Source organism: Cydia pomonella, chromosome 22, assembly GCF_033807575.1.
Source record: "Cydia pomonella isolate Wapato2018A chromosome 22, ilCydPomo1, whole genome shotgun sequence".
NCBI classification, from domain to species: Eukaryota; Metazoa; Arthropoda; class Insecta; order Lepidoptera; family Tortricidae; genus Cydia; species Cydia pomonella.
In genome coordinates, this window is record NC_084724.1 from 8,826,474 (window position 1) to 8,851,967 (window position 25,494).

A 25,494-nucleotide genomic window follows, 5' to 3' on the forward strand; every position below is an offset into this window, starting at 1 on the left:
AGTTTTTGGCTGTTTATTAAAGTCATTAACGGTTCGACCTTTTCCTTAAAAAAACTAAAAGACACTATGCTATGCTCTATGCCCTAAAGCTGAAAACTGTCAAATAGTTGAAAATAACCTGATCATTTCTATCTATTTTAATTATATCAAAATAATCAAACAGTCAATCAATCTACATTTAGAGTATTGATTTATTTTAAAACTGTAAGCTAACACCGAAAGGTAAGTCATATCGAGTATATAATTTATATGCAACTGGCACTAATCATGGCTCAAATAATTTCATTGCTGTTACTAAGACGATTTCCGTTCTTGACTCTAAATTTGTACGGTCTCTACTGTTAGCTTTAGACTAAGGCAAATATCATACGGTATGTAGTTTATATATTAACCGCACGCCCTTGGTTCAGGTTGAAAAGATTTAGTGAATACCTACAATACATGTTTTGCCTTACAGAGTCATGTCGGAACAAAACGTATCCGCTGGATCGCCCGCCGCCTCCGCTACTGGCATCGAGGAACGTTCGGCTAGCATTGCTCCAGGTATTAGGTTTTTTTTAAATATACATTTATCAAAACCCTTCATGAGTGTAATCATGACAATAACATTAAACCTAGATAAAATCTTGATAAAAAATATTATTAAATTACTCTCGTAAAGGATTATTACCAGAAACTATAAATACCTAATTTAATTTTTAACAATGACTTAGTGATAAGATGGATTAAACTTATAACTTATCATAAAAAGATACAATAAGGATCTTGATTGTTTGCATGTCATAATTCAGGGCAATTTTTTTGTAAAGTAACAAAATCTAAAAGATTTCATTTGATTCCTACAAAAGTGTATTCATTTGAAAAGAATGCCCAAATAAACTGTTACCCCGATGTCAAGCATTAATTAGATTTTGGATTTGCTATTATTAAATTTGTTAATCATTTGTCAATCCAAAACTAGCATTATGAATTTTTCAGTTATTATAAAATAACAGACAGCTGCCCTCCCCCCGCCCCCCGACTTGCCTGTACCTGCCTACGCCCATGGGCCCATACATTACATTTTGTAAAGTAACTAACAATGGCAACAAAACTTGAATGAAATATTTTTTTTAAACAATAATTCTCCATAGGCTCCGCAGCATCCGCTACTTCTGAGGAGAAGGTCTATGGAGGCTGCGAGGGCCCGGATGCCATGTACGTGAAGCTGGTCTCCTCAGACGGCCACGAGTTCATCGTGAAGCGGGAGCATGCACTGACGTCTGGCACGATCAAGGCCATGCTCAGCGGCCCCGGGCAGTTTGCAGAGAACGAGGCCAACGAAGTCAACTTTAGGGAGATTCCGTAAGTTGTACTTTGATTTTTGAGTAATAGGTTTGTTACTTCACTTATTGTACTAATATTAAAATTAGTAAAGTGCATTGGGATCATTTCGAAAAAGAGGTAATTTTGAAAATAGCTAATATCTGCTAAAATAGAAGCACTTTCTACTAACAGTAAGCAAGTTGCCTTGGTTAGCATTGTACTGGCAAGTGTTCAAAATTAACCCACTATCGAAGTTACCACAATGCACCTTATGGAATGAATAACTCTCTCAAAGATGAGATGGATCAAAGTTGACATTAAAGAATACAATAAGGATCGTGATATTCGTGTTGGGCCACTCACTAGTTCTTAGGTTTCAATCTTTTCCTATATTAATAATTATTTCATTGAGATAAGTCATATAATGAAAATTAGAGAGCAAAGATCTCCATACCTCGAAAGCAAGATCAGATTTAAGAATATTTTTGAAGTATGAATTTAAAAACTCAAGATTTATCAGAAATACAGGGTGTTTATTTAGTCACCTGCAATAATATATGAGTATATAGGTCATACTGCGCAACTTTTACTATGGGACCAACCTCGAAATCTATTCGATCATCGAAAATGTTCTTCATGTTTTGTGGCATGTTTTTTTCTTAGAGTTTATTTATTTATCAGATATGTTGACAACCAAATTAGCTTGAACCATATTAGATGGGTCCACAATTAAAGTTTGTGACCTATATGTTTCTGAATGCACCCTATAAAAATCACTGCTCTAAAATGTGTTCACCTTTCCCCGCAGATCCCACGTCCTCCAGAAAGTGTGCATGTACTTCACATACAAGGTGCGCTACACAAACTCCTCGACCGAGATCCCAGAGTTCCCGATCGCCCCTGAGATCGCCCTGGAGCTCCTCATGGCGGCGAACTTCCTCGACTGCTGAGCTGGCCAATAATATCTACACACAGTGGCGAAGCGGCTAAAATATCTACAGATATGCGAATTGCGGAGTTTCTAAAATAAATTAAATAGTTCTCGGAAATTTCAGGAAAAATCACAGGAAACGAAGGAAATTTCATTTTTGAAATAGAAAATTTTGATTCCTGTACAAAAATGTGAGTTTCTGAAGATTTTCCAAGTGACAATTTCACAATTTTGGAAACTTTTCTATAGCACACCAGTAAAAAGCTTCATCTTGCAAGCCGCTTGAAGTAACTTAGTTTTCCGTTGCTCATTTCTAAATGGGCAAGCCGGTGGCAATTGAGTTATGTGAAGTCATCGCCACTTGAATATTCGAAATCAATGAACTCGATTTTTTTGCAAGAACATCTCTAGGGGCATTTTTTTTTACTTGTACCTTGAAGCCCATAAGATTTACTTTCCGAAGCAGCCAAAAATATTACTATGGACGAAATTACTGCCTCACCATAACAGCCGTATGTTACATTAGAAATTCATTATATTGTCTACTTATCCACAAATCTTATTTAAACTATCTGATGTAACATAATGTTGTTACATGCATAATAAACAGTGGTAGTTGAACAATTCATTTAATGAAACATTATTAATTCAAGCATTACATATTTATTAAGCCAACGTAACATAGCTGAAATATAAATTCACCAACAGGTTTTCTGGATCACATATGTATTTTTATGCTAACAGTATTAGAATTGTACTTCTTGACCTTATGACCGGTTTTTTCATGTTCAAAAATATCACACACGTATTAAATATTAACACGGTCAAAGTGCCAAAAATATGTACACTACTTTAACGTATAGGCAATTAGGTCGTGATACATATGTGGCATTATCTAGGAAAAGGGACCTTATTGTCGATGACGCTTACGCCGCACTGCGTCGCGCAGCGTTGTATTTGTATCGGAGCATCGTTTATAACGGCGGAAGCGCCATCGACAATAAGGTCCCTTTTCATAGATAACGTCACACATATTTGGCACTTTGTCCGTGTAGATATTTAATACTGTATGGTATTGGTAAACTCACATGAATGAATGTTGCTTTAACATTCGCGTTCATTAGCGTTCTTGGCGCTATCGGCCGGTTCATCTCTTGACCGTCCCAACAGTCGGTCATAGGCGATAAAGTATTAAATGAACCTTAATACATTCTAATAAAGTTTACTATTGCGTGTTAAATAAAATAGTCGTGGCGGTCAAAAGGTTAAGGATTCTTGGCATTCTGTGGATATGATGCAAACATGACATTTGTAAAGTCAAACAATGACAATATTGTATAGATACCGTACGTGTTGGAGATTCTGCCACCTCGTGACCTGAATCGAAAACTAACAATTAACGCTTTTAAGCTGGTGCTGCCCCCTACAGTTCACTCACGCTCTATTGCGTGTAATAGTGTGCCATCTAGTGGCTGAATCCTTATCCAGGCATAGTAAGATATACGATCACACACGATTTAAGGTTCAAATTAGATTGTACTTTCGGGAAATGTGACTTCTTCAAATGAATCATCAAAGCTGGATTAATTTGAAAAAAAAAAAACATGACATGCTTCACGCAAATAAATATAGGGGGCTTCTGTGTTGCCCTGCCCCCTACAGTTAATGCACACTCCTTATCCTCGTACAGCCCAAGGCCCTTCCTATAGCACTTATCCAGTTCGATGAAAAAAACATATTCAATTGGAACAGAGTTGCATTTAGGAGCCTATAATTTTGAGAAGCGCTGGAAATAAACGTAACGAAGTTATATATATAGTCCTCCTCATCGTTTTCGATGACGGCGACCCCAAATAAACACATTATGGACGTTGTCTAGCGTGAGCCCTAATGTGGCTGGCCAGGCCGAACTTGCTCTTAAATACTCTATTGCACGCGTGACAATAAAGTTGGCCAGCTGCGTTGAACGTGTACACGTAGGAGGGCTTAGGTCTCTCTTTCCGTAACTGGCGTTTTATGTCTAGGCTAGTGAGGCGGTTATCTTCGAATGTTTTGACACCGTTATGGATGGTAGAACGCCAAGAAGACCTCCTTCCAGCAAACGAAGTTATAGTACATTGTGCAACGACGGCAAGTGAAACTTTGGATACGAGGGAGGAAGACCCGAGTTTGCAATATTCTTACCCTCGGAGTAGGCTGGTTTTAGTGCCATGCGGACCGTCAGTACGGAGCGATCCGCACCGACTATTTGTATGGAGTTTATGTCCGCGCGGATTATATGAGGATATAGGGAATTTTCAATTATTACCTGAAGACATCGTTAGAGAAACTAGATATATATGGTCTACATAACTATTCGCACGCACGCAAGTAATATGCGGATTGTCAAATGAAAATGGTAGAGTTGGTTGTAATAAAGGCCAGTTGAAAATAAGCCTTATGTAAATGGCAGTAAGTATAAATTGTGTATTGTCATACAATAGTCGTTGAGTCAGACCAACATGACTCTGCAGAGATAAAATCGCTGCAGAGTTATCTTGGTCTGTAGGGCTAAAATGGTCGGTTTTTTATCATCTGTCATCATGCCTGTCATGTTCTAACAAGTATGTAAGTGCGAAAGTGACGCATGACATGACAGGTAATAAAAATGCGACCATGCCACCGCTGACTTTAATGTTTCTTTCGATGTCAATCTGTTGTTGCATTTTTTTATGAGCTGTAGATAAATACAAAGGGGTATTTTTTCTCTGTTCTCACTAATATTTAACCCATTCATTGCCGACGCCTCATATTTTTACTCATCACGCAGTGCCGCCGCCTTCCACGCGACGACGCGAATTCGCGTCCGCGGCATTACGTTAACATTTCATGGACGCGAGTTCGTGTCCGCGGCATTAGGTTAACCTATTTCAAGGGCGCGAATTCGCGTCCGCGGCATTACGTTGTCAAGGACGCAATTTCGCGTTTTCGGCATCGTAAGTGAAATTTTTGCGCCTAAAAACAGTTTTTGTCGAAAACGTATTCAGTATAGACGTGACGGCCGTATACTTCAGACGTATATGAGTTTTTAATGGTTTTTAGTAAGATTATAAAAGTTAAAGAAAGTGTTTAAAGCAAGTTAAACACTTGCTTGTAATGCATAATATTGGTTGTAATAATTTCTTATTCGTGACTAGTAACAAAACTTAGTATATAGTAGATAAAAAGAAATGGTCTCATTTCATTATTTTCTTCACACTTTAAATATTAAATGCAACCCATTTTATTATAGTTAAATATACAGTCGAAAATGTTTAGTACCCCTGGACATAAACATGTCTGCGTATCTAAATTATTTTAGTAGTTTGTATTATTAATTGCCACAATCACTTATAAAGTATATGGCACATGATTAAATTACTATCATTAAATATTTTTCGCGATAAAAGGTAAATGACAATTACCTAATATAAACATAATGGACGGGAATCCGCCTCCGCTTCACCCGAAATGAAAATGTTGAGTATTACAAATGTGTTTATTTTAATAACCGGTAACAGTATACAATTTGTCTTTAAAAATTACATCTCGGGATAAGTTTTTTTAAATAAGTGTTTTTCTAGCAAAAACTATTTTTTCTAAATTACAAATGCACTGAATCCAAAAACCGAAGTATAATATTCTCCTTCAAAAAATAAATAAATAGTTGTTTTCTAGTAAAAAAACGAGGCCGCGAAATCGCGACCCCGGAATTACGATCGGACGTGAATTCGCGTCTTCGGCATCCGAGATAAGAATTATGAAAATTACAAATGCACTGAATCTAAAAACCAGCAACAGTATAATATTATCCTTCATAAATAAAGTAACATTTTGGTATCAGCATTTAAGTACAGTTGTTTTCTAGCAAAAAAAAACACAACTCGAGGACGCGAAATCGCGTCCTCGGCATAACGATTACACATAACATGGGACGCGAATTCGCGTCTTCGGCATCCGAGATAAGAATTATGAAAATTACAGATGCACTGAATCCAAAAACCAGCAACAGTATAATATTATCCTTCATAAACAAAGTAACATTTTGGTATCAGCATTTAAGTACAGTTGTTTTCTAGCAAAAAAAAACAAATAACTCGAGGACGCGAAATCGCGTCCTCGGCATTACGATTACACATACATAGGACGCGAATTCGCGTCTTCGGCAATGAATGGGTTAATCATAATATAGTTGTGGTATCTTGTACAGTCAGCGTCAAATACTTCGTAGCAGTCAAAGTAGCCAAATAGTTCGGTACACCATATATTTAGTATGGTGTACAGGTCTGTTAACTAAAGCTGGCGCGATCAACACATTTACACATTGCGCTTGTGTAGTGTCTGTGAATAAGCGCGCGGCGTGACGTCGCACTGCATACGCAACATGAAAAGTCTGCCCGTCTCTCTCGCGCGCGGTCTATCTTATGAGCGTGAAGGAGACAGTTATTGTTTTTCTTTTGCTACTGTTTATAAATACAGCATGATGTTATTGTAAATGTTAGTGTCAGTCAGTCACGTATGATCGACGCGCGGCGCTGTGTTGTATTTGGAGGTTTATTTTTAAACATGCTGTATAGTGAAATTGCATAAGTGTGAGTACTGTGAACGCGCCAGCTTTAGTTAACAGACCTGTACCGAACTATTTGGCCACTTTGACTGCTACGAAGTATTTGACGCTGACTGTACATAGCGTATGGTGACAACTTTACAAGTAGACATGTTCAGGTATGTTCACTTATCAAACTAATTCTTGAAGTCTTTGCTTTGTATTTTTGTTAATAAAATGTGAATTTAATTTGTAAATATGTTTTATTTATTTTCACGAAGCGATTAGCCTTGACTAAACTCTCAAGAAGCTAACCACTAACAAAAATACAAAATATTATATTACTATGGAACTTTCGCGCCAACAATTTAAAAGCCTATGAAACCATTTTCACACAAGCCAATCTGATACCCCATGCAAACGATGTAACTTTTCTTGAACTAGATTGTAATTTGTAAAGGCACATCAGACGATCTCCTTCTTTTCAGATATTTTGAAACCATAGACACCATATTCCATATTTTTCCATACCTGCAAAAAGGCAGGTGCCTTAAATAATATCTAAGTTTGTTATATCGTATAGATTCAGACAATATATATATATATACTGCCGTATAGAAACGACACTTCCTACGAAACCGAAGTTTGACAGCGATTAAGGGACGAATCATGCTATCCCTCTCTAATGCATGCCATATAATTTATACCTTTCGGCTATAAAATTCAAATCAATCAATTTCGGTTGTGAAAATTCAAGTCAGACGATCTCCTTCTTTTCAGATATTTTGAAACCATAGACACCATATTCCATATTTTTCCATACCTGCAAAAAGGCAGGTGCCTTAAATAATATCTAAGTTTGTTATATCGTATAGATTCAGACTATATATATATATACTGCCGTATAGAAACGACACTTCCTACGAAACCGAAGTTTGACAGCGATTAAGGGACGAATCATGCTATCCCTCTCTAATGCATGCCATATAATTTATACCTTTCGGCTATTTAGGGTTGTCAAAATTCAAGTCATCACCTTATTTGTGGTCGTACACGAATAGGAACGTCAAGTTGTGCCAACCTTAATAATTGCTCGGGGCAATGCTGAGCCGAATGGAGCCGTTAATACCAGAAAGGAGGAGTGTCGAGTGTCGCCCCACTGATTCAGAGCAAATTCTGAAAAACATCGGCTCTCGTGACCACCCCGCCTTAGGGCTTGTGCACCAGTGAACGGTTGTGCACAAATCACACGAGGTTCTTTCGGCTAATTTTTTTACTCTAATTTTTAACATACATGGCGATATCCCCAATCCTTCGTTCTGTATGTAAGTAGTAGATTTAGTAAATATTGAGGAGTTCAAAGTAAAACAAGATATATATATTGACTTGTCCTTTATTCAGTTTAATGCATAAACGAAAACCAGTTCACGTCTATATTTATTTCATAATTGTAAATAATCTCCGGCAGTCGACTAGGTATAATGTGCGAGTCTTGGCTTTTCGACCTAACATTTTATAGTTTGTTACACTGGATGGAAAAAGTTCTGTTTGTTGCCATAAGTGTATGTTATTATTATAGGCTAATTTAGGCCTTATTTCTCTAGGCAATGTAATAAAAAGAAATTTTACAGGCAATTTATTTTTTCGGTAAAACATGGTCTCAAGGCCATCACTCGGATATTGCAAGCACGAAGCTTCGCCGTCGACGTACACCTTCACTTTGGAATGAATCCTGCTTAACTCTAACACATTAGGAAAACTATACATTAACCGAAGTTGATCAATAAATAAATTCTGTTATTTAATTACAAAACTAACCGACATACATACAGTCCCTGAGATCTAAACTTACAATAAAACTTTGGATTAAAAATTATAATAATTATGAATCAATTCGGTTTGTACATTTTTACAAAGTAATCCGAGTCCAGTTAAATGCTGTGGCTACATTGAAGAAATTAAATGCAAAAGTTTACAAGTTGTGACAGTTAAAGGCACCTTAACTAACAAAAATATACAACACAGAATTTCTTTTCACAGAACACATGGAGTGCTTATACTATACGAGTTATACAAAGATACTAATGACGCCTAAAAGAAAAAAAATAAAGACATTTTTTTTTTTCATTTCAAGAAGATGGCTAAATTGTCAACAACAAAATTGAAAACTCGTCGTCAAATCCGCGGCCAAAAATTTTTGCACTAGTTTAAGCGTCTTTAATATTTATTTTTGTCTATGGTACGACTCCATGTGCGCTGCGCCTTATTCAAACAATACACGATACAATTCCATTATTTACTGTTTACTGGAAGATTCAAATCGCTCGCGCGGTATAAAAACTGCAACATTACACCAAAAATATAAAATTTGTATGAGTAATTACAAAACTTACGCGGTAGGTGCAATTATAAGGAATGTGCTGATGCTTATTTTATTATACGTATGGCAACACTGACAATAAAAATCACAATAATTTTTCTATGACATTAGGCTCATTCAATATTGTGTTTTTTATTATCTGTTGCCCATATTAACTCGAATTAGGTAAAATTTATTGGCAATAATATCACAAATTAATATTATCAATCGGTTTTAACTTCGAAATGTTTGTGCTCGTTTTATGAGAAGCCAGTTGCACCTAACTCTGAGCTACAGTTATGAAAAAAAAATCTTTGAAGGTCATTAAAATTTTATAATTTTTGAATCGAAACGTCATAATAATTTGAAGCTCAACAATGCCGATGATGATATGTTGATAGATATAACAAGTAACACATAAGCCAATATGTGATATATTCTATTCAATTTTCTATTAAACGAACTAACGAATCGTGTAACTTTGATGATGTCACTAGTTATTTTATCGATATTAATCGCGAGGTAAAGTCTAAGTAAAATGTGCCCCTTATTTTGACATTGAAAACAGATGGCGCTGTATTGCGCTATATGTTTTGCGGTCACTGAATTGTCAAACGTCAACTTTTGACAATCCGAGTTGCCGCAAAATGTATGGAGCTGTACAGCGTCATCTCGTTTACCTGTCAAATTCGAAGCACGAAACTTAGATTTTACACATCTTACTCCATAAATGTGTCTTTGATATTACTAAACGATTATATAGTTTATCCGATAGAAAATCGTATTGAAAGAACCAGAACTTGGCCTGGGTATAATCTCCTTAAAAATGAAGCGAGAATATCCAATATTACTAAAGAAACATATATGTCATATAAACGAAAATAAAGAGAATTATTTGGCTCGGGACTTAAATTAAATTGACATCTATTCCACTACATAGATTATTGAGCAATCGTTTGATTGTCTTTCGAAGCTTAAAGTCGCGAAATAAAATAGAAGCGGCATTGCTAACTTCAAAACAAAATTAAGTATCGCGGTTAAGTACTAGTCACTACTGCTTTGAGAATAACAGCGTATAGAAGCGACCTAGAAAATAAAACGGCCGATTTCGTGTCTTATGTACCTTTTCGATTATAAAATTTTGAATATCACTAATATTCTTCATAATTGGGAGTATTACTGCAATGTTCTATCGCCAGAGTGCAGCACTAACATAAACCGTAAACCATAATTAATAAATAATTTTATATATACAATGCCGTAATAGTACATTACGATACAAGTGCGAAAAATAGGAAATTCGAAACGAGTGGCGATAAATTAAAACACGACCGAAGCGAGTGTTTTAAATCGACACGAGTTGCGAATTACCTATTCGCACATGTATAGTACAACGTTTTACAGTACATATGGCCCTTTAAATGTTCGACACAGTAACGTAATATGCTAATTCTCGCACTAGTGCGGTAAAGTAGCACCATATATACTGTAAAGTTTTTTTTTATACCACGTCGGTGGCAAACAATCTAACGGCCCGCCTGATGGTAAGCAGTCACCGTAGCCTACGGACGCACAAAAGTAGCACCATATGTACTGTAAACAGGTTTTTTGACATGTTTTCACCGATTATTTGTTACGAATAAATATATATGACTCTTTTATTGATTGAGGTAGTGGCGCCCCCTACGCTGAGTTTTGCGTGTAATATTACTGCCGGTCGCTTCTATACGCCTTAGTAAAACTTTAAAAAAAAGTTTCACTAGTTACTCCCAAAACCACCGCACATACTACCGTGAAGCCGTCAGCCTCACCGAGGCGAAAATAAAATACTACAAGCGAATAAAGCTCTCAACCTTGCTCGGTCACGTTCTGATCCACCATCACTTTCTTGCTCACGGAATATATGGGCGGCGAGTCTATATTGCCCGACATGGCTTGTATGCGACTTTTGACCGATTCCAAAGGCGCCGCATCGATTTTTTCATCGATGCTCGACGAGGAGTGCTGAAAAGATCCGCCGACTTCAGAATTCCCATAGATATGTTGCTCTCTAATATTGCCGTATAGATTATAATTGTGGATCAGGGCGGAGACGCGGTTGGAAGTTACGGGGAGGCTGCTATGTTCTTTAGGGGGTTCCGTTGTAGTAATTTGACTAGTGGTAACGGGTTGGTTGACTTTGAAGTCTGGCTTCGGTTCGTCTTGGACGGAGGGTTGGAGGGTGTTGTGGGGGGAGCAGTGGGGGGGCTGGGGGGAGAATGGGGGGGAGGGGCCGGGGGGGTCGGCTTGTAGCGCGGCGCGCCAGTCCACGCCGGGGTGGCGCGAGCGGATGCAGTCCACAACGTCGAGGAGGTTTTTCGCGTCCATCGCTAGTACGTGCGCCGCTGCGAGCATGTTTCTGGAATAAATAATTGAATTACTAACTTGACAATTAGTAAAATATACTTTGGTTAAGTTTGGGCTTGGGCTATGTATTTTTAAGCCCTTTAGTGGGTAACATGCTCCGCGTGGTAAATATCCTAAACCAAGCAAGAATAGAACACCTTAAGTGAACTTTAGCATTAGAGCGAGTGGCCGGTTGCTGATACTACTAACAATAAAAGGATTAATTAAATATTCTTTATTGCACCACAAAGAAAACAAATTTAAAAAACAGATTTACAATGTAAAGAAAGGTAGCAACAGGCGGTCTTATCGCTGTAAGCGATCTCTTCCAAGGATTGTTGTTTGACGACCGGTTTGGCCTAGTGGGTAGTGACCCTGCCTACGAAGCTGATGGTCCCGGGTTCAAATCCCGGTAAGGGCATTTTATTCGTGCGATGAGCATGGATATTTGTTCCTGAGTCATGGGTGTTTTCTATGTATTCAAGTATTTATTAATATTTATATATTATATATATCGTTGTCTAAGTACCCTCAACACAAGCCTTATTGAGCTTACTGTGGGACTTAGTCAATTTGTGTAATAATATCCTATAATATTTATTTATTTATTTATTGTTGACCAAGGGATGAAAGGCACTCATTTCAGTCGAGGTAGTTTGTCAATATGCAGAAGCTGAAATTATGCCTTTTAACCGAGTTACACGCTCTACTTTTCATTTCGAATACGAGGAAAGTAAAACGCAAATGTTTAAAAAACACATGACTTAGTTTAAACTTTCATAATATTTTTCGAGGGTACTTTCAATTCACAGTTTAGGTAAAAGTATGGAATGGGGAGTTAAATACCAGAATAGAAATTGTATGAAATATCCACTTGAAGCCAAATTTCAATAGCTTATCGTAAAAATATTTAAAAAATCAGTACTATTTGTAAAGTAAAATGTTCAATGGCAGAAACATATCTCATAGAACAATAGTACCCTCTCATAAAAAAGCTTGAGAAATGAAAAATACTAATGTCAACGACAAGTTTCACCACACTGACAATAGTCATCTGACATTGTCATTTCACCGTACATTACTTGCCCGACAAGTAAACGTCGGTAAACAACGTCGATAGGGCGGGTGCATGAACTGTAGGAGGCAGCACAGGAGCCGTCAGATTTTTGGCGCGAGGCGTAAATGTGATGTTTTTTGTTCCGATGTAGCCCACAAGATGGCAGAACCTACTATGCACAAGAAAACACGTGACGTGTAAATTTGCATGTTTATGGTTCCGATTCAGACCACAAGATGGCAGACCCTCCAACGCGCACGGTCCCTATAACGTAAAAGTTACAAAAATTGTAAATGGACGTAAGGCGCTTGGTGTCTGGATACTATTTTGCTGTTTATTTAAGACTTACAAACAATGGCAATTTTATTATCTAGTACATATGTTACGGTGTATTTCAGTGGTCACTCACTTGGTGTACTCGTGGTGTAGCGTGGTGGCGGCATATTGCAACGCCAGGCGCATCGCTTCCACCAGCGCCGCCATGTCTTTGCTCAGCACCTGGTGGGCCATCTCCACTTCTCTGCAATATACAATAACTTTACGTATTTTCTTGAAAAAAAAAAGATAAATACGGATAAATGCCGCCTCGAGCAAGACTGTGAAGCTCATAAACTGTTGGCAAGAGTGCGATCGTAATGCGGTGTTATAGTAGGAAGGGTTGCCAGAATCAGAGTAAGATGGACCAATTGACTGTTCTGTTTGCAAACTTCACAAGGTCTTGTTATTGTGTTTCTGGAGCAAAATAATGTGCTTTTATTTGTAATTTGAAAAAAAAAATACAAACTTGATGTCACAGGGTATCAACGTAAATAGGGAAGTGACGTAAACACTTGAAGTCAATAATACTAACCGTACGCTCGAAAAATGTACTAGGTGCAATATTGTCAATCGTTATATGTAGAATGTATTACAACACCCGCAAACAACATAGATAGGGACAGAAACAGAGATGATTCAGACAGAGACACAAAACCGTTGCTCTGTGCTTGGAAAGCGCACCTATAGTTCGTTTGATATGTCTTTTTGTTGAAAAACTATTTTTAAAAACAAAATAATGTAAATGAACGTGTATAATTTATAATTATTACATATTAGCCGTGATTTATTTTTCAAATCTGTTTTACAATAAAAAGAATCGTCATAATCGCTTACCTTCTTTCTAATGCTAAAAAAACGGACTATAGTCAACCGCAGACAACACCCGCAGTTCAGTGCCGATGGCCTGCACGGCCTGCAGCATGGCGGGCGCGGGCGGCGCGCCGTGCGTGGCGAGATTAAGAGCCCGGTAACGATTTTAGAGCAAAAATTTAAAATTCAAATTCAAATGATAGATTTAGTCGTTGAAATTGTATACCTTTTGTTATGTAATATCTAAATAACAAGTATTGATTTCTATTAGCACGTATTTTCATCTTGCCTTTTAATAATGAGGTCGCAAGCGTGCGTCCCCGGTAATAGGTGACGAGAAGGTACAGTATTTAAAAGTTAATCAAAAAATTATGGTAGTAAATTATACAAAATGATGTATAAGAACAGTTTCAGCAAATGTCGTAGATTGTTTAAGTATCAAAATTACGTTGAAATTGAGTCAATTTTCAGAGAAATTGTCACTTGTTTTGAAGTAATTTCTGGAGAAAATTGATTTCGTTTAACATTCATTTACACTACTTCAAATTTATAATAACAAAAATGTAGTTTATTAAAGTTGAAGTACAGGATATTTGTAATACAAAATTACTATTTTTAGCAGTACAAACTTTACGAAATTAACAAATAAGATCGACAAAATCACTGCTTTACGCGCGTTTACCTAAACGCCCATCAGAAAAAAAAACATTACTAATTAAGTGAGTCTGTTTTCAAAATATGTATTCATTAAAATGAAAGATAACAAGATGTGCTAATAGAAACCAGTACTTGTTATTTCTAATAGTTAACAAAAGGTGTACAATTTCATGCGCTAAATCTATCAATTTGACATTTTTGCGACTAAAATCGATAACGGCCTCTTAAATGTAGAATGCATCCAATTTCTGGGGTATGGGTATAACTCTCGTCGGCTATGACGATCAAAAGTTGAAAGAGATTAAGAACGCACTGACCGTTGCTCCGCGCTGGGGAAGGGCACCACGACGCTGTCCACGGTGGCGCACAAGGCGCGCAGCTCGGCGCCGACGGCGCGCACGGCGTGCAGCACGGCGGGCGCGGGGGCGGGCGCGGGCGCGGGCGGCGCGCCGCGCGTGGCCAGCTGCGCGAGCCGCATGACGCCGCGCACCACGCCCGTCGTCAGGCAGTACACGGGGTCGTCCGTGTGCGGGCGAGGCTGGATATTAACGCATATTTATTCTATCTATTTCGAGATCCGACAGCTTCGACATTGTATACAAGGTGGCCAAAAAATATGTGCATTCCCGTTGCCCGGGAGGTTTTGGGATTATACTGAGCGACTTTTACTATGGGACCAACCCCGAAATCGGGAATTTTTTTTTTACCCTCCCATAGAAAATGGACCAGCTAAAATCTATGAAACAGCCAGATTTTTTTTTCGCGATTTCCGGGTTGGTCCCATAGTAAAAGTTGCTCAGTATAATCCCAAAAGCTCCCTGGCAACGGGAATGCACATATTTTTTGGCCACCGAGTATAAAGACTGTTTATTTAGTCACCCGCAATAAGTTACGGGAATATATAGATCATATTGCGCAACTTTTACTATGGGAGCAATCCAAAAAAAATACTCTTCCATAGACAATATCAAAAGCCAAAATGTATGAAACAGAATTTTTTTTTCACCATGTCGGGTTTGGTCCCATAGCAAAAGTTCCTCAGTATGACCTATACAGGGTGATTCATGAGACGTGAGCAGGACTAAGCCTACACAATCAGTAAATGTTAATGAACCGTTCATCATCATATTTAAGTAAAACAATCTCGCTTTATTTCTGTTATTTAACTTTTTGGGAAGGACAATTTTGATAATCTACAATCCTGGACACCTTACAACACTTAATTAAGAAAGATAAAACCTCTTTAACCGTTATGACAGCAGTTTGATTATGAAGAAAACAAAATGTCACACTGAGTGAGATACGATTTTTCAAAAGTAACCAGACTCCGATGACATTCAATTTGTCACTTGTTATGGATAAAACAAATAGGGTGACCATACATGGCGTAAATAAATTATAACATTTTTTTTTCATCATCATCATCATCATATCAGCCTTTTATCACCCACTGCTGAGCATAGGCCTTTTTTTTTTGAACAGTAAAAAATAAAAGAACGTTAATCTCACAAATACTGGTACGAAACAGTTGCTTATAACTTACTGAATGCTCAAGCTTGATCCTGCTCACGTCTCCTGAATCACCCTGTATATTCACCCCGTAAATTATTGCAGGTGACTAAATAAATAAACATCCTGTACATTATAGATATATGAAGCTCATTATAGGAATTCACAGGTAGTGACATAATACTTAACTAATAGGTACAAGTACTAAGGTTAGATCATACTCGTACTTATTACTAATTTTGAGATAAAAACCGCATTTGGCACGAATGACCGCAATCAAAAAAGGATAGGTAATATTATACAACTAGTAACCGAAATAAATTACGAGTAATTATAAAAAAATCTACTCCAGCATATCTATATTTTGTTTATTAAATATCTAAATCAACTTTATTTGAAGCAGGAGGGCGCGGTGGTACTTCTCTATACTTGATGGTTTCACTCACTCCCGCTCACCGCAATCACACTGGCAGGGTCGCCATGTGATGCCAAAGATGTGTAAGGGAAACACATCAAGTTGTCGGTATAGTGTTTATTACAATACTGTCTAATTCAGTTGGGTACATGCTTAATATATGTAGTAACTACATCATAATAGCAGGGTTATTATTATGAATATTCATACAATATAGTACAAGGTTTTTATTTTTTATAAAGATCTTCAAAATCAAACCAAATTGATTATAGTATAGGCATTTATTTTGATTTTATTTAAAATTTTAGGTACTTGCTGGGTCCTGTAATATTAATTTATTATTTAACAGAATAGTAAACCAATCCAATAGGATATAATAATGTATTATACTCACTCTGTCCTCGCTTGGTGGCTTGTCGTTAGGCTTCACAGTGTTCGCTGGACTATTTTCTGACGAGTTAGGCGCTACAAAAACAAAATTGCATTAATTTTGTCTATGATATAAAGCTAAGCCGTTATCCAGAAGTCATGGAAACTAATTACTAAGACTCCGCCATCCGTCCGTCTGTCTGTCTATCTGTCTGTCTGTCACCAGACTGTATCTCATGAACCGTGTTAACTAGACCAACGCCGACCAATAACCATGATAGCTAGGCCGCTATAACAACAAATACTAAAAAGTATGGAACCCTCGGTGGCGTCCGACTAGCACTTGTCCGTTTTTTATTTAATTATATAATGGCGCGATGCTTTCTGGCCGTCACATAACACTACAATATTATTATATTTTGCAAATTCCATTATTTCAATGCATTAATTTACCCAATCAAGTAATCTACACATAAGACAATATATTTATATATATATTATTCATCGTCTTGGTATATGGGTAGACCACGATTACACTTGCAGCAAGTCAGTTTCCGCGAAACTGTGCCAAAATATCTAGAACTTAAAAAAACATGGTAGATGCCCGATTTCAGTAGTATTCACAGTAAGTCATTCTACTTTTTACTGCGGGTATTTGCGTCCCCAAAAGGAAGTATTTGATTGTTATCATTATTTGTAAATTATGTATTTTTTTTAATTATTTAAAAATACACAAAAAATAAACACATTTAGTAGTAGTTAGTATTTTTATCTATTTTTTTATAAGTAACAAAGTTGACATTATAAGTAAAAGGGCAGGGACGGTAACACTAACATAGTTATATGTTTGCATCCAGGCTATACCTACATTCTACAAATAAAAAAAAAGTCAAGGGTCAAATATTGAGGCCGATTCTGATCATGTTTGAGTAGCTAGTGTAAGTTAAAATGCATTACGAATATTAGAATTTTATGATTCTTTGAAATCTCAAAAACCTGCAGTAAAAAGTAGAATGACCCTTAAACAAGCTACCAATGGCAGGTGTGTTACTGTGGTACCTGTCTGGTTGGGTGTCGTGTCCTGCACAGCTATGCTCTGCACGCCCTCCGCCAGCTTCTCGGCAGGCTCCTCCGTGGACTGCACGGTCGACAGGCGATTCTGTGATAGGATGAGACAGTTCCTTATTGTACGGTCACGTCTGAAAATATCGGTACGAAAAAAGCTCCCAACCATGTGTACACTTTGGTCCAAAATAATCTCGAATATCTTCGTTCAGACGTGATTATTATTTAAATGTAGTTAATTGTAGTTGTATGGCAAAATATGTTTATAAATGGCAGAAAAACCTCCGACTAAACCAAAAAGAACATTGGTACTTTACTTATTGAAATTAAGCACTAGAATTAGTTGTAGTGAATACTGCATATTAATCATGTAATACCTGTTATGTACCACATGATTAATATGCAATAAAATAAAATAAAAAATACTGAACAGCCGGAGTATTTGCTTGTTTACACATTGATTAGTCTTGAGTGCGAGTTCAAATGTATGTACCCCCAATCAGCGGCGGCTGCTGACTATATATTACGGGTGTTCACTTACATTAAAGAAAAAATAAATCAACACAATCTATTAACCGTCGCAAAATACCTATAGATATCGGTTTTCGTCCGACCGGTCATTGAACTCTCTTATAGTATTCATTTTTAAACACTAGCACAAACAAATTATTTGCACTCACTTTTTGAATTATTGTCTAATTATTTAGAATGAAAAAAGCCAAAATTGCACTCCCGCGCATACTTTGACCTTTTGATCACCAAAGACGTCATAAATATGACGCGCGCGGCCACAGCCCAACCTTTATGCGTACCGACAAGGTTCACGATTACGCGCCGCGTGCGATAGGCGTGGCGTTCAAAAGGTTAAACAATACTAAGGTAATAAAGGCATGGTAAGGTAAGGTAAGGCATGTTTGCAAACAAATGACAACATGGCGCGCGAAGTGCGCGCGCATTCGTCGAGAGGGCACAAGGTCAAACGGCCTAGGAGCGCCGCTCCAATTTTACGTCTTTCTTCATAGAACATCTTCTGTTTCACGTGCGGGGAACTGTGGCGAAACTTCTCTTTCGCTCTTATGGAATTCCCTATTGATTCAATGTACTAAATCTTTTTTCATAGGAGCGCAATCCAAAGTAGCGCACCGCTCCGCGCGTTACGCATGGCAGTAGGCGAGTAGTCATAGGCTGTCTATGAACTTATAATGAATAATAATTACTTATTTAACTATTATTGACTTATTTACGATAGATACATCTATTATGAAATGAATAAGTAGTATTATATTTAATTAAGGGTTATAATTTAATTATGATTATTTATGGGAGTGCACTGCACAAGCGCTCCTTACGGCGAGCCGCTAGTGCCCCCAATATCACATGTCTTTCTACTATAGACTTTATTGCTATAGAAATAAGATTTTTACCAGTTTGTCCTCTTGCATCTGCAGCCAGCGGCGGTCCTCTTCACTCTGATGTTGCTGTCTCGCCAGCTCGGCCAGTAGGCGTCTCTCCACCGCTTGCTCGGTGTCCAAGTCTGGACTCTGTAGCGTTAGAAATAGGGTTAGAATTGATTCAACGAGTTTAATTGACATTAAAAGTTGTCCATTTGAGAGTGGTTATGGAGAAAGATTGTTAGGTGGTTGATTAAAAAGTTAAAACTATTTATTGTTAAAAATAATTATTGGCGCTTTCAGATAATAGTGTTAAAACCCTACGCCAAGATCAGATATTTTAGGTAAATTAGGTAAAGCTAAGAACGAAGAATTTCGTACATTGACCCAACATTTTTCGCCCATGATGGCGTCGGTTAACGTCATTGTGCGAGCGACAAAGTAATATAATTATGCGCGTGCGATAGAGATGGGTAATGGCAGGTCAATGTACGAAATTCTTCGTGCTTAGCGTCCTTACTTTAGTAAGTATTCTGTTGTTCCGATTGATAAGATATTTGGCTTATTTATAAAACAATAATTGACATAAAAGCGGATAAACAGTAGAATCTTTAAATTTATTGTGAACATTAAATGTGACAAAAAATATTAACGATCTCTCAAATGGATTCATTTGGAACTAACATTGAGGTTAGTATTTTTTTACAATTTGTACAAATTTAAATGCCCAAAATGTTAAATGGTTCATTTTAGTAAAGAAATATTGATTAATTCGGATGTTCGTGAGCCAAAAGTTCCTAGGGGATTTGTTAACGACAATGTTAGTTCTTTCTTTTTTGAAAGTTCAAAAACGTGTCTCACTTGAAAAATTTAAGCTCAAAACATTTTTCACATGTGACACTTAAATAAAAAAATGAAAAACCCAAATTCTACCGGAGAAAACCAACGGACACACAAATGTCTGCAAAAAAGAAATAAACATTTACAAAAGAAAAATAAAACGTGTCAAAACTAGGGTATGTACAAGTGCCTGTCAAATTCAAAATCTACAAGTCGCTTCCAACATGCAAATATAAACCTACGAAATAAATAAAAAAATCTAAGAAACCTTCATGCAGGAAAATTCACCTGGACCGGTTGGCCGACCGCCGAACATTCTTGCCGCGACGCGTACAGTGCTTGCGCGTCCACAGCGGTCGCCGACGCAAAGTGTGGACGCGGCGCGAACGCCGCGCTCGCCGTGTACTGGCTCGCGGTCTGCGCGGACACCTGCGGCCGGTACGACACCGGCTGAGGCCCTTGCACCACGCTGTGCCCGCTGTAGATGGGCTGCGACGCGCTCGCGTAACACATGGGAGGGATCACTCCCGTAGGCTGGGAGACGAACGTCTGAGACAATGGACTGGCTGAGCGCTGCGGAAAGAACGCTTGACTAGAAGCTACAGGAGGCGACGGCATCTGCTTTGGCATCATGACATGACTAGGTTTCCCTGGACTTTGCGAGTACGGGACGCCTTGGACGACCCCGACGGGCACTCCGTAAGTGACCGGATGAGAGGCGACCATTGAAGGTCTATATTGCTGCTTCGTTAAACCCGCCTTTTGGGCGGCGACGGCTACGCAGCTTTTGACATTATCGCCTCCAAAATCATAGATTTCTTCGACTAGAGGCGGATCGGGTTGCGATCGCATCTTATTGACGACACTAGCGGCCAACTGTGCGTTTAAAGAGCCCTGCACGGAGAACTGACCTATGTCTTGTTCTCTTCTGTTCCTCGGCGGAGGTGAGGCGGGGACCGAGTGCTGGCGAGTGAAGGGAGCTATAGGGACGGGGGAGCCTCGATGGGAAAGACTGCCGCGAGCGTTGCGTTCTAAAGAACCCATCCTAATAGGCGCCCGTTCGGCGGTGGATAAAGTCCCTCGGGTGTTCCTCTCTAACGATCTAACTCTATTAGCATACGGTTCCGGAGAAGGTTCCTCGGGCGGCGAGGCAGGATTCTGGCAGAGATTATCGCAGCTCTCCCTAGCGCCGACGACGACAGTCAAAGTCTCGTCCTCGGGCGGAACGACGGGATCGAGTTTGTGAAGCGACGCGACAGGGATCGGGACAGTCTGGAGGGGTATGTCTACGAGTTCGTCAGGTTTGGGGTTGATGATTTTGGTGATGTCGGTGTCCTCCGGCAGAGCTTGGAAGTCGACGGCGACGGTGTTGAATACCGAGGCGGGCGTGGTGTAGGCCTGCGGCTCCAGCGCGCGCGCCTGGTTCTCGCGCAGCAGGTGCGCCAGCACGAGCGGGCTCTGCGCCACGATGTACGTCTGCGGCGCCGCGCCGCCGCCGCGGGGCGAGGCCGCTGCGGACAACGGGTGTTCGGGATTCATTCATATTTTTTGGAAGAACATATAAATATTATAAGGACATTCTTACACAAATTGACCCAGTCCCACGGTAAGCTCAATAAAGCTTGTATTGTAGATATTCAGACAACGATATAGGTATATAATATACAAATACTTAAATATATAGAAAACATCCATTTATCAGGAATAAATATCTGTGCTCATCACACAAATAAATTACCTTACTGGGATTCGAACCCAGGACCGTCGGCTTCATGGGCAGGGTCACTACCCACTAGGCCAGACCGGTCTCTAATTAATTAACACCGAAATTGCTGCAGGGGCATTAGGCAAAGTTACGCAGACGAACATTTCAATTATATCTGACATCATTCGTTTTGATGTCTGGTACATGTGCAAAATAGCCGGTATAGTAATAGTTAAGTATTTTATTTGTTTTACAAAGGGGTAAAGTTGTTGTTTAACTTCGCGTGCTAACATTAATACTCCCGCAACTGAAAAACTGCAAACGCTTAGTAACGGGCTTGCCGAGTTTGGGCGCCTCACGAAGTTATTAGTCTAAGGGCCAGTTGCACCAAACCACCTGCTAACGTAAGCACAGTTCGCTAAATTTTAACGCTTACGTGGGGGTCTTAACGATTGCTAAATAAAATGCGTTGCACCAACTATAAAATAACAGAATGTCGGCGCTAATCGTGTGGCCATACTATGAACGCGTTCCTACCAAAAAATTTATGGTAGAATTATTTTTTTCATATAGCAACCCAGTCATAAATGTCAAAGTTGTCAAATTTTTCAACAACGAGAAAACTTGTAGGCGCGAACTAGTTTCTTTTCAGGTTTTAAATCTAAATATTACACAATTTATGCCATGCCAATCTTGAATATATTTGTGATTATATTAATGGCACATTAAATTAAAGTGAAACTGCTGACTACGATTGTTCAGTGTCCAAGTGCTTTCCAAGCTGCAATACCGAATTAAACAAGGAGCTGCATTGCCCGGTAAGTTATCTTATTCGTTTAATACGTATCCCTAACTAATTTCAGAGCCTTAGGGCTCTAGGCTTAGGGCACAAGGAATTACCTACGCTACCTACAAATACCGACAGTTGGGGCAACATTTCCAATTACATATATTGTTGACACAATAATACATAACTGTTAATTCTGTTAGTAGCAGATATTCAAGTTACTTTTGTACTTTAATTTAAACCTGCTTGATCTAAGCATTTTCTTTTTGCCAATGGTTGAAACGTATCACAATATATTTTTATGCACAATAATTTAATGTTACTTTCTTTTCAGGTTTGATATACACCATTTGATATGGAATACAAGATGAAAGTTACACACAAGTGAATCGATTCAAGAAATCAAAGAATCATACACTAGATTAACTGGAAAAACTTGTTGCGAAAAATAAAGTATTATAAATGATATCTGAATTTAATTTTTGATAATAAAATACATTTTTAGTTACCTTATCTTACTTTATTTTCTATCTTACACTAAATCCTTTTTAGGTAGTGACTAATGGAGGTAAAAGGTTATCCGGAGAGAAATCAACAACTCATTGACATATAATATATTATTTCACAATTATATTTAAGTGCCTACTTATTATATTTTCTGTCATAGTGGTGACTTCACTTGTTTATTCCAACTATTATTATTTTTTTTCTTTATTGGGGTGATCATGATATAAATCATTTTGAAACATGGATGGGCTGTTGAAAAACTGGTATGGGGAAAACAAATAAAATCAATCTGAGGGCCTTTTATTATGACTGATTTTAGAGCTATTTAGGTATGTTAGGTTTTAAATGATGATGAATAGGGATTGGTGGGTTAATATGTAGGTAGGGTATTGTCAGTAGTCAGTAGTGTGTATAATAAATGTGTAGTCAGGTTTAAAATAATGGGTTTACACATTCTCTAAAGTATGTTGTAATGCTCTTTTATACCTACCTACCTATGGATTATATTTTTACTAATTAACTGTTATGTTATTTCCAATACATGGCTAGGGTTACATACAATTGTTACATTGTAATTTATTTATATGCGACTTCACTGTATGACTGGTTGAATACAAGTAAAATTCAGGTGACAGAAGGGAGGCCATATTATATTTTATCTAACCCAGGTATTGGCTGTTATATTTATAAATGTTATCCAGTATGAAAGGAAACAATTAAGATGGTCCGCTCTTTATCATTTGTCACCATGCCTGTCATGTTCTAACAAGTATGTATGTGCAAAAGTGACAGGCATAGTGACAAGTGGATAAAAATGGAACCGGCAGCATGGTTATACCTATTAAACTACTCAGTTGTTCTCATGTATATTCGATATTTCCAGAAGAATTACTTTATTAGGCTCGGAGGCCACTATTGTCTAGACACAGTAAGAGATCCTTTGGCGTAGTATCAAGGTAAGTATGTCAGGGCATGCCGAGGCATCCCTCACACAAACAAATGCTAAGAACATCTGGCATTTCTAAGACACTGTGGTAAACCTGAAAATTCCAGAGGGATACCTTGACATTCACAAGCAGAGCTCAATGTGTAGGGATGCCTCGGCAATATGCTGAAGGACGCCCTGCCATGCCATGTCGCTAACGGGTGCGGGACCCTATAATAGGTATAATGTAATAATTGAAGATAAGAGATACCCAGGTAGCCCACACTCAAAATAAATGTAGATTTTTGGAGCTGTTAATTGTTAAATCTAATTGTAACTTCGTATTCTAATAAATATTAATTTAAATATAAATATCACCATAAATAAAACTGTTTTAGTTAATTACTTGCAAAGTTGTTGTTTCTAGGGTTAATGAATAAGATATGTTGTAAAAGCAAATAAAACACAAGCAAGTATGTATGAATTGAAGTATTATAATCAGTTTTACATTAGGTACACATTTTGCCCACTTATATATAACCTATTATGCCGACTGGTCTGGAATTGTCCAATACATTTTCTTCGCACTAAAATACTTGATTTCATATGTAGCATCTTGTTTTATGTGATTTTATAGTTATAAATATAGTTCACTTCTCTTCTGGGTTACGATTTTCAGAGGCCGACTTTGTATATGTTTATAGTTGTCATCTCGCTGTTTTCGAATATCATAGTTAGTCCACTAATATTTCCAAGGGATATAACATTCTTATCTTGATTCCAATAAACAGAGAGCGTTTTAAATTGATTTTAATGACCAGTCTGTCGATAAATAGTGTTCATTACATGCCGTCGAGTTTCACTTTATGGGACGTATTTGTTAACCTGTGATAGCATCAATCTGGTCTTATCCTCAACTTAAACTCATTCTGCACTCGATTTCAATTTAAAACACACCTTTTCTTTGAATATCCGGAACAAATTAATGTATTTTATGAAACACAAGTAGTCTCGCAACTAAAATGACATTTAAAACCATTATGTCAACTATCACACGTTTTTGCGTTTAGATATTTCCACCTTTTTATTGTTATAAATATATTTTTAATAATTTACATTACTTTTTACTCAAATTATTTAATAATCAAACATAAATTCGTGAAATACGGACGATTTCCAAAAAGCGCCGCCATATTAATCGAACGACTTTGCTGTTAACCAGTGCTCTGCCACCGGTTAAGGGCAGCGTAACTTTTTAACGGACACATAGCGTGGTGCAACCCAAATATGCAGTTAGCATTCGCTAGCGCCATATTTACACATGATCAGTACATCAAATGGGCATGGTGCAACTGGCCCTAAGAAGGCCTGAGTGGACGCTCGAAGCGGAGCGTGCAGCGTGGCGTCGGGCTCACGAGTGATTTTAGCAGCATGCACTATAAGGCCACTCCTATATGTTAGCATTTGTTTAACATGCACGCCGCACGCCCCGCCCCGCTACACGCCCAACGCGAGCGTCCACTCAGGCCTTACACTTACTATTTCTAAAGTTTGATATTATAGTGGAACGTGTCGAAAAATAGAAAGTATCTCAG

At 38.0% G+C, this 25,494-nt stretch overlaps 2 protein-coding genes and 1 long non-coding RNA gene across 3 annotated transcripts in view; 2 read left to right on the forward strand and 1 right to left on the reverse strand.

Annotated features, from left to right (window-relative positions):
• Positions 1-57: 57 nt before the first annotated feature.
• LOC133530443 (elongin-C) lies at positions 58-7,057 on the forward strand. The gene is made up of 4 exons (XM_061868355.1): positions 58-222; positions 458-543; positions 1,134-1,344; positions 2,114-7,057. The coding sequence occupies exons 2-4, from the start codon at positions 462-464 to the stop codon at positions 2,253-2,255; spliced, it is 435 nt and encodes a 144-aa protein (XP_061724339.1). The 5' UTR covers positions 58-222; positions 458-461; the 3' UTR covers positions 2,256-7,057.
• A 1,120-nt stretch (positions 7,058-8,177) lies between these two features.
• The window catches only part of LOC133530445 (focal adhesion kinase 1), a 96,660-nt gene continuing 79,343 nt past the window's right edge, over positions 8,178-25,494 (reverse strand). The window contains exons 21-27 of the mRNA XM_061868357.1: positions 20,264-21,486; positions 19,169-19,285; positions 17,739-17,838; positions 16,705-16,775; positions 14,704-14,924; positions 13,011-13,121; positions 8,178-11,557 (exon numbers count right to left, since the gene is read on the reverse strand). Coding sequence (XP_061724341.1) covers positions 11,008-11,557; positions 13,011-13,121; positions 14,704-14,924; positions 16,705-16,775; positions 17,739-17,838; positions 19,169-19,285; positions 20,264-21,486 — 2,393 coding nt within the window. The 3' untranslated portion in view covers positions 8,178-11,007. The remainder of the gene's footprint in view (positions 11,558-13,010; positions 13,122-14,703; positions 14,925-16,704; positions 16,776-17,738; positions 17,839-19,168; positions 19,286-20,263; positions 21,487-25,494) is intronic.
• Positions 22,050-22,980, forward strand: LOC133530449 (uncharacterized). Its single transcript, XR_009801308.1, has 2 exons — positions 22,050-22,498; positions 22,802-22,980. It is a non-coding gene; the product is annotated as an uncharacterized LOC133530449 (long non-coding RNA).